The sequence below is a fragment of the Orycteropus afer genome, unplaced genomic scaffold, assembly GCF_000298275.1.
Source record: "Orycteropus afer afer isolate SDZICR_OR568_19922 unplaced genomic scaffold, OryAfe1.0 scaffold00041, whole genome shotgun sequence".
Lineage (NCBI taxonomy): Eukaryota > Metazoa > Chordata > Mammalia > Tubulidentata > Orycteropodidae > Orycteropus > Orycteropus afer.
In genome coordinates, this window is record NW_006921628.1 from 5,993,886 (window position 1) to 6,008,652 (window position 14,767).

Sequence of the window (14,767 nt, forward strand, 5' to 3'; positions counted from 1 at the left end):
ACTCATAGCGACCCCTCCTTGGGTTTCTGAGGCAGTATCATTACAGAAGTAGATTGCCCAACCTTCCTTCTGAGGAATGGCTCTGCTGGGTTTGAACGGCCAGACTCCTGGTTAGCAATCCAGTGCCTTAGGCACTAGGCTACCAGAGCTCCCTATATGCGAAGACTAGGAGGCTGCAAACCTACAAATATTAGGTATGGTACATTAGGCAGCCTAGTTTAGATTCTCAAAAGAACCTGTACATTACTCAGGTTTTAGCGACTACTGTTATGTTAAAGGGAAGGATGTTATCTAGAATGGTATTTTGGCAAATTTAATGCTTACACCATAAATGAAAGCATAAGAACATTTTAGACACGTGTCTATAAAATACAATGATTCTGCTTGGTTTTAGTACTAAAGTTTAAAGTAATAAAATACACTATATCCTAATGGCTTCTCCTACTGCCAACAAAAAACAGGACACTTACTATGACAACTTAGTAAAATGGGAAAACATGAGGCTTTGGAGTCAAGCCTAAACACAAATACTAAATCCAGCATTTACTGGCTTTACTTGAGATCTTGGCGAAATCACTCACTTAACCAAACACAAACTCTGATCTCTCCTCTGTAAAATGGAGAACTCCATCTTAATAGTAACTACTATATGCCACATGCTGTATGTGAGACAGCAAATGGAAAAAGCTCCAAGCACACCATCTGATTTTTATCAAGTAAATGAAAGATTTTATTCCCCAGACCACCATTTTATTCCCCACACCAACTTGTGTGCCATCAAGTTGATTCACTCAGTGACCCTATGGGACAGAGCAAAACTTTACACAAGCAGACTGCCACCCATTTCCTCCTAGTGTGGCTTGCAGGTTCAAACTATCACACTTTCAATTCACAGCCGAGCACTGAAACCACTGCACCACCCAAGTCCATCCAACCATGTTCACACCTGCTGCCACTGATTTGCTTACAACTCATAGCAACCCCACTGGGTTTCTAAGGCTGTAAATCTTTACAGTAGATTACCTTATCTTTCCCGCAGAGCAGCTGGTGGGTTTGAACCACCAAGCCTCTGGTTAGGAGCCAAATGGGTTTCTACTCCATCAGAATTCCAACCACGCTATAGCCCATTTAATTTTTAAGATACTTAATTCAAATATTCACTTTGCTACTGAGATTGGGCTAAAAACTTCAAATTTCCCCAAACATAAAAGGAATCCTTTATTTTTCAATGTAGGTAGAACTATTCAAAAACCAAAAAAAAGAAAAACCAGTTGCTGTTGAGTCAATTCCAACTCATGACAGTCTCATGTTTGTTAAATAGAACTATGTTCAATAAAGTTTTTAACAGCTGACTTTTTGGAAGTAGACTGTCAGGCATTTCTTCTGAGGTACCTCTAGGTGGATCTGAACTATAAACCTTTTGGTTAGTAACCCACATTTACCCAGCTGTGCCACCCATGGTCTCCTTAGAACTAGTCACAGAACCTATGTTATACTCTATTATCATACTGTGTTTCAAGACACTTTATTAAATAATAATGGTCAGTAAATGTCATAGTTGTAAAGATTTTAGGTCCATTCGTACGTACTCTTAAAGATACTAGATAGCAGCTAACTAATAAACTTGTTTTTACTGTATCTTCTATACATGGCTATTCAGCTTGGGAGGACATGATATCAAATGGTATTATATCTATTCATCTGTTCATTTACAAAATAATGTATATATAACAGAAGTGCCTGTAGAAATGTAGTTTTCCATGACAGGATGTATCTTAAACAGTTACTACTCTTTGAGACTGCAAACTAAATAAAGTCAATATAATTAAGTACTGCAATAAAAAGACACCAACTGAGTAGGAATAAATTTCAGATTGGGGCGGAAAATGCCAATAGAATCGACTATTCAACACAAAGGCAGATAAACCTTCAATAATATATTGACCATAAATGCAGTAAGAGCAATGTATCTGTTGTGTTCATTAGTTTTATCTGTACCATATCCAGGCAGCTAGAATTGTGAATGGCTTCAAGTAGATCAAATGGCTAAATAAATGAAGAAAATGAGAACTCTGTCAAGACATTTCTTCACAATGAATACCAAACACAACACATGACTCAAAATTTGTCACTTTTAAGTCTCATTCACAAATTCAACAATACAGTAATAGAAAAAACAAAGTGAAAGCTCAGAAAACAGGGTAAGAGGAACCCATACTCTCAATTCAAACATGTTTTATAGAATGTAGCAGAATAAAAATATTTTTCTCTGTGATGATTGTTCTCAAAACTAAATTGGGGAGAAATAACAACTTGGCAAAGAAAATAGCATGCAGGTAAGTCTCAACATTTTATAGGCTTTCACATCCAAAAAAGGCCAAATGTGACTTTAAAAGTTGAGTTCTACATATAGTTTTTGCATTTCTTAACCATCAGTGACTTTTGGTATCAAAAAGTATCACATGGTTTCAAATTTTCATGAAATTTTTAAGTACATAAAAGCTTATTTTCTTCAGTTAAGCTGTCCCAACATTATTTCCACTATCAATCTAATCATAGATGAACAGGTAGACCAATCATATAAATTTATATGGAAGTTTACATTTATTCTCCCCCTGCCAAAAAAAAAAAAAAACCACTTTAACATTCCCATTTCATTCTAAAGTAATCTCTCCTATAGTCACTTCAAATGTACTCAAGTAGACTGACAATGGAAAAAAAAATCTTACAAATGAAAATTAAGAAAACAGCACAATTACTTTAGATCTAACTAAAAAATATTTATATGCCAGGCATTTTCTATTTCAAATGCTTATTGTTTTCCCAAATTAGGCCAGTGTTATAATTTGTATCATTTTATTTCCAAAGACCATTTTTACAAAAAGTAAGTTATGCTATAACTCTTTTAAGAATTTCAAGCCAGTTATTACCAGTGTGTTCATAATGGTGGTTTAGAAATTTATCAACTTTATGCTGCGACTGTACATTCCCGTTGGTGTCCCTTATATTTCTAATTTCTTACAACCTGGTATACCCTGATCAATGTATACTGTTACTTCTTTTGAGGAAAATATATCCATCATAATCTCACTTTTTGAGACAATAATAAAGAACAACTGTGTGGCTATACAAGTGAAGAATACATTTTATATATTAATCATCCATTTCACTTAGGCAAGTCTAATATACTGTTTTCTGTATTATGACAGTTTACAGTCTAATTTTGAGTCATTACTACTTAAGACACTATACTAAAATTTTTCTTTACATGCATTATTTCATTTAATCATCAAAACCACCCTATAAAATTCAATATGCCCATTTCACAAATGAAAATGACTTGGCCCAATGTTACAGTTAATAAACAAATGGGGTGGCTTGGATCCAAATTCAGGCTGTTTCCAAATCTTGTATCCTGAACTAGAGGTAAAATAAAGTATGTATGTATGTATAAATACATATATAATTCATAGCTGCAAACTCTCATCATTCCAAATCTGGGAGGAAAAAAATGTTACTTCCGCATTTTATAGACTAGGAAACAACACAGAACACTTACCCAATGAAACCAAACCCATTGCTATTGAGTTGATTCTGACTCATTAGGGACTCAGTAGAACTGCCCCATAGGGTTTCTAAGACTGTAAATCTTCACAAAAGTAGACTGCCACCTCTTTCTCAAGCAGAATGGCTGGTGGGTTCAGACCACCGACCTTTCAGTCGGTAACCGAATGCCTGAACCACTGTCCCACCCAAACTACTACACAGAACTGTTGTTGTTGCTGTTACGACACAGAACAGTTAGGAACAAGAAATTAGATGTAGAAGAACAAAAAGAATTTGATTCCTATGCCTATGCTTTTTCTAGGAGCTCTGGTGGCAGAGTAGATAAGGCATCTGGCTACTAACCAGAAGGTAAGTGGTTCAAACCCACCAGCTTTTTCTACTTACAGGTCTTCTCTGAAATCTCTTGAATTTTTTTTCTTAACTTCACTGCAGAGTTAACAGGGTCAAAATAATTAATATCCTTTTTTCATTTATAAAGGCTAACAACAGAAGCAATAGTTCTTTCTTTTACACATTAAGAAATGTGTAATTTTGCTTAAAAAGATTCTATTACATGCAAGTCAAAAAGACAGCTAATGAGTGATTTCTGATCACATTTTACAATCTCTTCTTAATGAAGAACTGATTTATTTTATGGGATTTAAAAACAGATTTAGAAGGGCATTTGGAGATTTGTAATTCAGATGAGGAAACTGATAGTACTGCAGAGTCAGAAATAGAAATTGGGTCACCTGACTCCCAGCCCATACCATCATTAAGTATCTTTTTTATTACTGGCTATGTACAAAACATACTAAGAATTTAAGTTTGCATTTAAGTAGCTAACAAAGATTTAAAATTTAGGTCATAACTAGCTTTGTATCTTAAGTCAAAAGAATGCTTTTCCTCAATTAGTTTTACGAATTCAGATAGTGTTAATGTAGATCCTTACTAAAATTATATACATGTTTATGTAAAAATATTACCATACATACATATATATGTAAAAATGAACTTTTAAAACGAAGGAACACTGAATATGAAGTATAAATAAAAAATTTTCCAATTTAAAGTAACTGATTCATGGAAGAGGAGGAAATAGCAAGAGTAGCTACAGATCACAGACAGTCTGTAATTCTTCCTTTTGAATCCAAAGGCTTATGCCTAGTGGTATTAATGATTACACTACAATTACCATCCATTTGTTACTAGAAAAACTTAAGATATTTTAAAAATCACTTTTCTTCACTTTAATTAAAAAAATTAATAGATTTAATGCTTTAAGAATGTTTCATTTCTATATCAACATTAAGATTAAATAGTGCAAAATGAGAAATGAATACACTGGCAGAGATCAGTAAAAATATGAAATTAACATTCACTGTTTTTGGACTGGGGAGAGGTCAAAGAAAATTTTACCTTCATCACTTAGAATTTACATCTATCAAATGTATTATGTAGATGACTAGCTCTTGCCTAGTTTCCTACTCAGGTTTTTCTGTGTAGGGAGATTTATGGTACCAGGGCCATCTATCCATATGCAACTACTAAAACACCATGTCTTATGAACAGGACTTTATCCCAAAGGGTTCAGACACAACTGCAAATTCTGTGGGAATAGATTTGGGGAGAAAAATTATCCATTTATTCTGAACTAGAACAGTATGGACCCAGGTGTGTAAAAATCAATTTGTGAAAGTCCCTTGTGCCCTACAGTAAACATTAGCCAATGAACCTTTTCCAGAAAGTGAATCATCAGTACATTTCCCAAGAACTTTGGAGGGAAAAACTGTATCAAATACAAGCACCGATTTTAATTTACCTTCAATGACTTAATAAATTTAGAGTAAAAGAAGCGAACAGTGAAACATCTACCAGAAGAGTACAATTTTACAATTTGGCTAAATGTTAAGAATAGTGCCACTCTTACACTACGGAAAACAGCCCAGCCAATAAATCATATACAATAAAACCTAAGAAACTCAGAACCTGTTTAAGTGGAAACTCATCAGAGGAGGAGAACTCAAGTATATTCTACTAAAGGATAGGTCAGTGGTAAGAATGTATTCAGTCAAAAGCAGAAAACGTGACACCTAGAAAAATCAGTCCCACCCATCAAGTTCCATTGAACCGTACACATTGAAGAGAAAAATTTTATACTGTTCCAGCTGATAAAGCTAGGTCATGTCATCTGTCAGTACTGATTAAACGTATTAACTTCATAGTGAATATAATTACTAAATCACAAAATTCTTCAGGGATGAAGACATGAAATATTTCTAACTGGGAAAAAAAAACGTTTTTAGAGGCGAAACTAAAAGCTTAAATCCTTAGATTATTGAGAAAAAAAAGCCTTCCTATCCAAACTGTAATTGTGTAAAAGCATTCTAGGAGCCCTAGTGGACAGTTCCAACCCACTAGCAGTTCCATGGGAGGAAGACCTGGCCATCCGCTATCTGTGAAGATTACACAGCCCTGAAAACCCTATGGGGTAGTTCTACTCTGTCCTACAGTTGTTGAGTTGTAATTGACTCGATGGCACACAGTAAGAGCTACTCTATACTTAGGTACAGATTCCAACTCTATCATTTACTACCTGTGACCCTGGGCAAATTAGTAACTTCTCAATACTTCAGTCTGCCCATGAGTAAAATGGGAATAGTACCTATCATGTAAGATTCTTCTAAAATTTAGAAGATACATGTGAAGTGCTTAGAACAGTGCCTCCAACTTATTGGATCCGCACTATAACTGTTAGCCAATATTATCTCATGCTTTTGACAAGACAATGGAAAGAACTTTCTGAGTCAACCAGCGACTCCCATAGAATAACCTTTAAAATGGAGTATTCAAGACCTAATCATAAATTTCATTGGAAAATCAGTCATAAACAATGGTCTACCACATTAAAATACAAATTCAACAGAACTTTTGATACTGAACAGTTCAAGCAGCCCTACCTATTGAAAATAATCTAATGTTCACTGGTGAAAGACTCAGATCAACTGTAACTAATGCCTGGTCAAGTTCTATACATAAAACAGAACCTTCCAAGCCTTTCAAGAAATGTAGGGATGATGTATAAAAATACCAGTACATACTCTATTTCGCATCTTTTTTAAAAAAAAAATATAATAATGAAAAGCTTAATTATTTTTTTAAATTCTATCAAGCACTAATAATCTCGTTTGGACAAAACGAAGCCATAGGCGTGAAACAGCTGCTTATTTTTCTTAAAAATCTACTTCAATCTTATGCTACATATTTCTTTTCACTAAATTTGAGAAAAGACTACTGTGATATATTATTTTACCTATAATTTTTGCTCTAGGTGAAAGCAGAAAATATTTATATTCCCCAAGGGGAACGAGTGTCAGGGGAAAACAAACTAGGTTTTATTTCCTAATCCCTCAATTACTTCCACTTTTTAGTGTGAAATCTATTTTACAGCAACCTCTGGATTGGGTTTATATAAATTTAAAAAGACATACATACATATCACCTTTCCACATCTCAAATCAAGCTGTAAGGGTTTCTAGGCAAATTTTCTGCTCCTAACAGAAGTTTAAAAAAAAAATGGCCCATTGTGGTTTTTGTCCATATTCTTAGTCACTTTAACCTAAAAATAATGAATTTCAAAATGCTCTTATCAAGCAAAAAAAAAAAAAAAAAAAAGTTCCTATCTCACAAAGAGACCATTTGAATATATTTCCATCTTAAAGTTCAGTCTGCACATCTGATTTTTCTCACATAGACTGGAACCCAATAGCTTAGCCAAATAAACCAAAAGAACTGACAACCTTAGCATTTACAGTATCTTCCTGAATCCTACCATCTATTACATTAACTCATTTAAAAAGTGCCTTCTAGAAATAGTCAGTGGACAAAGGTTAACTTCACCTTTGTCAACCGTCCTTCACACCAAGAACTTCCTTGGCTTTGTCATCCTGAAAGTAACTTTGACTTTATTTATAATCTTACTGATCAAGGCTCCAATTCCAATCAAGCAAATGGAGCCAGTTATGTACATGGAAAAAAAGGAAGCTTCGCTCAAGATTCTTAGGCAAGTTTTCACTAAAACTCAAACTACAAACAAAAAAGTTTCTGCAAATTAAAAAGTTCCCTGTTCTTTTCAGAAGTAAATAATGAAAAACTCAACCATACAGTAGGTAAAGAGGAAAAGGTTTTGAATAGACTAAATCCAGAATATCCAGAATTACTGGATCGTCTAAAATACCACTACCATAATAGGATATAATACTAATTTTGAGCTCCATTAAGAGTCACAATATGGCTTAAAATTTAAAAAAAATAATAAACCTAGTTCACACAATTATTCCTATATTGGTTCCAAAAGCTAAAACTGGACTTTTGAAAAACCTGAAAATCTATCATCTTCAAGATCTAGTGACGCTTGGGCATAAACTTCGTTTTATCCCACAGGGAGATTACTACACCAAGAACCTACCTTCCCATTCTTCTTAAATAAAAAAAATTTAGACTAAATTTGAATATGAAAAGAGAGACCTATTTAAACAGCCTCAAAAAGAAGGGGGAAAAAACTACATGGAAATGAAGTGTGATGGAAAACAGCAGTGTGCATGGCTCACGTCCACTAATGGAGATTTCTAAAGAAGGGAAGACGCTGACATCAAGCCAATTTCAAGTAGACACATATAGCTGACGAGGAACTTCCATAGGGAGAATCACTCGTGGTCCTCAAAACGCAGTGGCCTTGGAGAAAGCCCCAGAATCCATGGCCACGAGCTATTTCCACAGTGAGCCTTCTCAGAAGCATCCTTAGAAGACACACCAGCTTCTCTGCCTTCAGGGGTTGGGAGGGAGGGGCGCCGAGAACCATCTTTTCTCTCTGGGAGCTGCAGCCTTAGGGACAAGCTTCAAACCTGAGCTATTTCCAGCTTCCACCGGGAGAGGGGGAGCAAGGGAGTGTAGTTCCACCGCTTTCCTCTCGCACCAACGCGCAGCAGCTGGGTGGCCGTGGCAGTGAGGGGAGAGGCGGCTGGCGCTGCATGCGTGTTTACGTGTCTCAGATGGGTGTGGGAAGAGGAGACAGACAGATTCTAATGAAAAGATGGAGGGGGGAGAGAAAGAGAGAGGTTGGGGAGGAGGGAAGGCACCACCTTTCTTTTCTCTGCTCTTCCTGGGAATCTGAAAACTCCTCCTAACGGGCCTTTCGGGCTCTTCGGGGCCTTTGAGCAGAGCGGCCGTGCTCGCCGCTAAAGAATCCTGAGGCTGCTCGTGGCTGAGGCTCTGGGTGGCCTCGGTCACCGCGGTCTCCTCAGGCGCGGCGCAGCCGCCAGGCTCCGCGATGCTGAGAACGCCGCCGCCATTTTGTGGCGAGGACTCGGGCTCCGGAAGCGCCTGCTTCATCTCGTCGTCCCCGCCGCCGCCGAATTCGCAGCTCGCGTCCGTCGGTGGAGAGGCCTCCATCTCCGCAGCAGTCGCCATCCCGTCGGCTTGAGGAGCCGGCAAGCTTCGGCCGACGAGTCCCACGGGGGTGGGGGGAAGAGGCGGCGGGCCGGCCTTGCCGCCGAGCTTCTTAGCCCACCCACCCCCTTCCCCCCCGTAGCCGCTGGCCGTGCTCCCGGCCCAGCAGCCTCTTGGGGGCCCTAAAGCGGGCACCCCAATTTTCACACCCCGACCCGTGCGCCGCTCCTCGCACGAGCACTTCTTCTGCTGGCCCCCGCCACTCAACGTGCTCGCGTCGGGGCCGAGAGGGGGCGGAGCTAGCACGGCCGCTCCGCCAATGGGAGCGCGGCACCGCCTCTACGGCTGCGGAAATCTCACGCCGTAGGGCGGGGCCTTTGGGCGCCAGAGCCCGCCAAAAGGGGTGACCGCAATACCCGGAGAGTACCTCGACGTCGCCGCCTGGTACTGAGCAAATGGGCCTGGTGGCGCTCCACGGGCTCTGAGGCAGCTCCTGGCCCACACTGCGATGGGGGAAAGTGCATTGGGCGTCGGCCTCAGCCTCAAGTCGCAGGCGTCGCCCCACTTTCGAGAAAAGATCAGCCCCCCATTTACCTTAACACAGCTATCTCTCTCCCACCATCACCAGAGAAAAGGGTTCAGAATGGTGGATGCGGATAGTCCCAGCTTTGTGAAATGTTCACGCGCATGTGAAGGCAGGCACAGGAGATAAGACTGAGCAGCAGTAATAACTTCTGCCATTCCTCCCAGAGCTTGTATCTTTACAATAGGTGACCCTCCCCTCCTAGCTCTTTTATCTTAAAGGGTTTGACCCATGGAGGGGTGGCATGGCTTCAGCAATATCTGGAATCCTTTTATATAATTTCACAACTTAGTGTCAACAGGATTTGGCTCTTATGGATTTTTTTTCCTTTGAGTTTTGCAGTTTTCTTATGGTGAATGTATATTATAGAAAAATACAAACTTTTGCAAGCAGACTTCAGCCACATTTAAAAATACACAGTAAGTGGTCGCTCCCCTTTAAAAGAAAACTATATGGTCAAGTGGAGGGAGTTTTTAATCATAGTTTCAAACCAGTCAGCATAAATTGTTGCTTTTTAAGTGCCCTCCAGTGGCTTCCAATTCTTAGTAACCCTATTTACAACAGAAAAAAAAAAAACAACGCTGATTCCTACACCATCCTCCCTCACAATCCTTACAGTCACTGCTTTGAGCCCATTGTTGCAGCCACTGTGTCAGTATCTCCTTGAGGGTCTTCCTCTTTTTCACTGACCCTCTCTGTGGTTTACCAAGCATGATATCCTTCTCCAGGGACTGGTCCTTCCTGATAACATGTCCAAAGTATATGAGGCAATTCTCACCATCCTCACTTCCAGGGAAGATTTTGGCTGTACTTCTTCCAAGACATTCTTCTGGCCAAACTCACTGCCATGGAGTTGATTCCCACTCAGAGCGACCCCCATTGGGTTTCCAAGGCTATAAATCTTTATGGAAGTAGATTGCCCCATCTTTCTTCTGCCAGTAACATCCAACAAAGATGAGATTCAAACCCACGCACACAGAGCACAATGGATTAGCAGTCCATCACCTTAACCACTTGGTCACCTTGTCTTGTTCCTCTGGCAGTCCACAGTATATTCAATATTCTTTGCTAACACAGTAATTAAAATGCATCAATTCTTCTTTGATCTTCCTTATTCAATGTCCAGCTTTCCCATGCATAGAAGACAATTGAAAATACCATGGCTTGGATCAGGCACACTTTGGTTCTCAAGGTGACATCTTACCCTTTTAACTATTTATTTTGTATTTTTTTGAAAAAAAAAAATTATTTCCCTTGGTATTATAATGAATCAGTAGGAAACATTTTCAAGAAAGTAATTGATTTAAACTTGGTTTTACTGAAATACCAGCAAAAATTTAAGAGTATAGGAGTTAGTTTAGAATAGTAATTCCCAAAATATGTTCTGTGGAATGTAGCTTCTTGGGATATTGTTGTTAGCTACCATCATCTAGTTGATTTCTGACTCATAATGACCCCATGTGACAGAGGTCTTTTACAGGAAATTTGCCAATGCAATACAGTATTTGATTTCTTGACTGCTTCCAAAGGCATTGATTGTGGATCCAAGTCAAATGAAATCCTTGACAATTTCAATATTTTCACCATTTATCATGATGTTGCTCATTGGTTCAGTTATGAGGATTTTTGTTTTATGTTGAGGTGTAATCCATAATGAAGTCTTTGATCTTCAGAAAGTGCTTCAAATCCTTTCCACTTTTAGCAAGTAAAGTTGTCACCTGCATATTGCAAGTTGTTAACGAATCTACCTCCAACCTTTACGCCACATTCTTCTTCATATAGTCCAGCTCTGTGGTAGTTAAGGTTGTGTGTCAAGTTGCATAGGCCATGAGTGTGAGTGGCTTGGCAGCTGGGTGTAGTTATTCCTCATGATGAGATTGGATGTAGTGTAATCATTTCCATGGTAGAATCTGCTGTGAGCAGTTAATCAGTTGAAGGGGAGGTACCTTCAGGGTGCAGCCTGCTTCTAGTATATATGGAAAGGATTCTGTACTTGGCTCACTATTCATCATCTTTAGGTCCTAGACTTGAACCAGTGGTTTGCCGTGTTGCCTGTTGATCTTAGGATTGTTCCTGGACTTGAACCAATGGCCTGCCATGTTGTCTGCTAATCTTGAGATTGTTGCCTGTACAGCCGGTGAGCCAGAAATCTGCCATTTTACCTCCAAATCTTGGATTCATCACCCTCAGCAGTCAGGAACTGCATGAAGAAGCCTCCAGCTTGCTTCAGAGAGCCAGGAAAAAGAGAGCTTAAGCCCAAGGTTGAGGGTCTCCATCCAGCCCCTGGAGCTGGCACTCTGAATTCAGAGTAGCCTAGTCTTCCTCTAGAGCTGGCACTCTGAACTTGGACTTCTAGCCTCCTAAACTGTAAGAAAATGAATTTGTTTATTAAAGCCATCCACTTCTGGTATCTGTTATAGTAGCCCTAGAGAACAAGACAAGCTCCTCAGATTATTTGCTCAGCATACAGATTGAATAAGTATGGTGAAAGGATACAACCCTGATGCACACCTTTCCTGATTTTAAACCATGTAGTATCACCTTAGTCTGTTCAAACAACTGCCTCTTGACTGCCTCACCATACACTACCATGAGTTATTGTGAAACAGCCAATGTTTATTGAGTATTTTCTATATGCCAGGCATTAGACAAAGAAATATGCAGACTTTATCTCTGTATTTTCCTCACAATAACAAGAGATATCAGGGTGATAATATTATGCTTAGTTTAAAATATGAAAGATCTTCGACAAATTAAGCTCAAATCGGGAAAGATTGAACAAATCAGGATTTGAAGCTAGGTCCATTTAACTCCAGAAGAAAGTGCTTATGTACTGCCCTCACTGCTCCTCTAAGATCTATTCTTCTCCATTTTATAGATGAAGAAATGGAGATGGACAATTTGCTTAAGATCTGCAAGCAGCAGAAACATGATTGGAACCCAGGTCTCTGTTCTTAAACTCCAGTCCCCCCGACACACACCAAAGAATTGACCAAAATGGTAATTAAAATAAAACCCAAAGCCTTTCCAGGTGACTGCTACTTAAAGAACAACCCCATGGAAACAGGAAAGTTGGCTTCATATGTCCTGTAATGAACATCAGCCTTGTTTAACATCTGATATGGAGCAAAGCTAATTGTGGAGATGGCTAAACCTATTTAAATCAGCTCAGTAAATCAGAGGAAAGTGAGTGAAAAACAATTATTTGTTCCTTTTAGTAAATAGTTAAGGTAAAAAAACATTTTAAAATACTGATTGAAAAAAAATCAGGGCTAGGTTGAGGGAAAATACTACATAATTGTAAGTAAAAAGTGACCTTTTAAGTATTTTTTAGAGGAAGACAAAAGATCAAAAACTCATATTTTGAGGTCCCCAAATAGTAACTTTCTCTCTTGTTTGTCTATTATTAAATATGTAAAAACCAAACTCATTGCCATGGAGTTGACTCTGATCCATAGCGACCCTACATGACAAAGAACTGCCCCATAGGGTTTCCAAGGCTATAAATACTTATGGAAGCTGACTGGCACATCTTTGTCCTGTGGATCAGCTGGTGGGTTTAAACCCCAACCTTTGGTTAGCAGCTGAATGCTTTAACCACTGTTCCACCAGAGTTCCTCATTATTTTTATTAAAGGATTGATAGGAGCCAGGATCTCTGGTGGCATAGTGCCTAAGGCATTTGCTAACCAGAAGGCTGGTGGTTCAAACCCACCAGTCACTCCTTGGAAGGAAGATTGGGCAACCTACTTCCATAGAGATACTGCCTCGAAAACCCAAGGAGGGGTCACTATGAGTCCAATATACTCTATGGCAGTTTGGTTTTTGGTTTATACTTACTAAGACCTCTGGTGGCACAATGGTTAAGGCATTCAGCTGCTACCCAAAAGGCTGGCAGTTCAAATCCACCAGCTGCTCTGCATAAGAAAGGCAGAGGTAGTCTTCTTTCATAAAGCTTTACCACCTTGGAAATCCTATAGAGCAGTTCTACTCTGTCCCACTGGTTTACAATGAGTCAGAACTGACTTAACAGCAATAGAGTTTAAGTACTGCTAAGGTACCTAGGAAATGAGTTCTAGTAACACTGTGCCTAAGACATTTGACTGCTAACCAGAAGCTTGGTGGTTCAAACCCACCAGGAACTCCATGGAAGGAAGATTGGGTGATCTATTTCCATGAAGATTTACCACCTTGGAAACCCAGTGAAGGTCACTGTGAGTCAGAATCCCCTCGATGGCAGTGAGTTTGGTTTTTTTGTTTTTCCCCCTGGAAGGTACCTAGGCACAAGGGTTAAAGTGCTCAGCTGCTAACCAAAAGGTTGGCAGTTTAAGCCCACCAGAGAAAGATGAGGCAATCTACTTCTGTAAAGATTTACAGCCTTGGAAACTCTGTGGAGCAGTTCTACTCTGGTCTATAGGTCCCGAAGTGTCACAACAGTTTGGACTCCACTAGCAAACTTAAGATTGGCAGTTTGAACGCACTTGATGCTGCGGAAGAAAGCCCTGGCAATTTGCTTCAATAACGATTACAGCTAAGAAAACCCTATGGAGCAGTTCTACTCTGTAACACATGGAGTTGCTCTGAGTTGGAATTGATTCTACTAACCACCATCACCATGGCAGGAGCACATCATTCTGCACCAAGGGCTATCGAAGGTTAAAAGTATGAAACCTATGTTGTTCTCTTCCCTCAGTAACAAATGAAACAACCACACAAAGAACAGTAGAGAACAATATGAGACAGTATGTAATTTTAAATGCAGGGAATAATAATGATGGTTGCTACAATAGTTTAGAAAATATGGGTGATCACTGCCAAAATGATCAAGGAGAAATTTTCATAGGGACCACAATTGCCTTTCTAAACTTAAAAAAAAAAAAAAAAAAAAACACCTCACTGTCGTCAAGTCAGTTCTGACTCATAGCGACTCCTCCTTGGGTTTCTGAGGCGTTTTTACACTTAGAAAAATAATCCAGTTCGATTCCACATTGTAAAACTAGAAAAAGACAGTGGCCTAAGATTACTTAACAAGCTAATAGTAATTGTATATATGGAGCATTTTCTATGTGTCAGGCATTATTCTAAGAATTTTACATGTATTGTCTTACTATTTTCCATAACAGGTACTAATTTTATCCCCATTTTACAGATGAGAAAACTGAGGTAGAATGGTTCATTAACTTGTTTAAAG

The 14,767-nt window shown here is 39.0% G+C and overlaps 1 protein-coding gene across 1 annotated transcript in view; it reads right to left on the reverse strand.

The window, feature by feature from the left end:
* Window positions 1-9,015, reverse strand: part of TASOR (transcription activation suppressor) — a 61,495-nt gene extending 52,480 nt beyond the window's left edge. Inside the window, exon 1 of the mRNA XM_042780466.1 lies at window positions 8,688-9,015. Coding sequence (XP_042636400.1) covers window positions 8,688-9,015 — 328 coding nt within the window. The remainder of the gene's footprint in view (window positions 1-8,687) is intronic.
* Window positions 9,016-14,767: the final 5,752 nt, after the last annotated feature.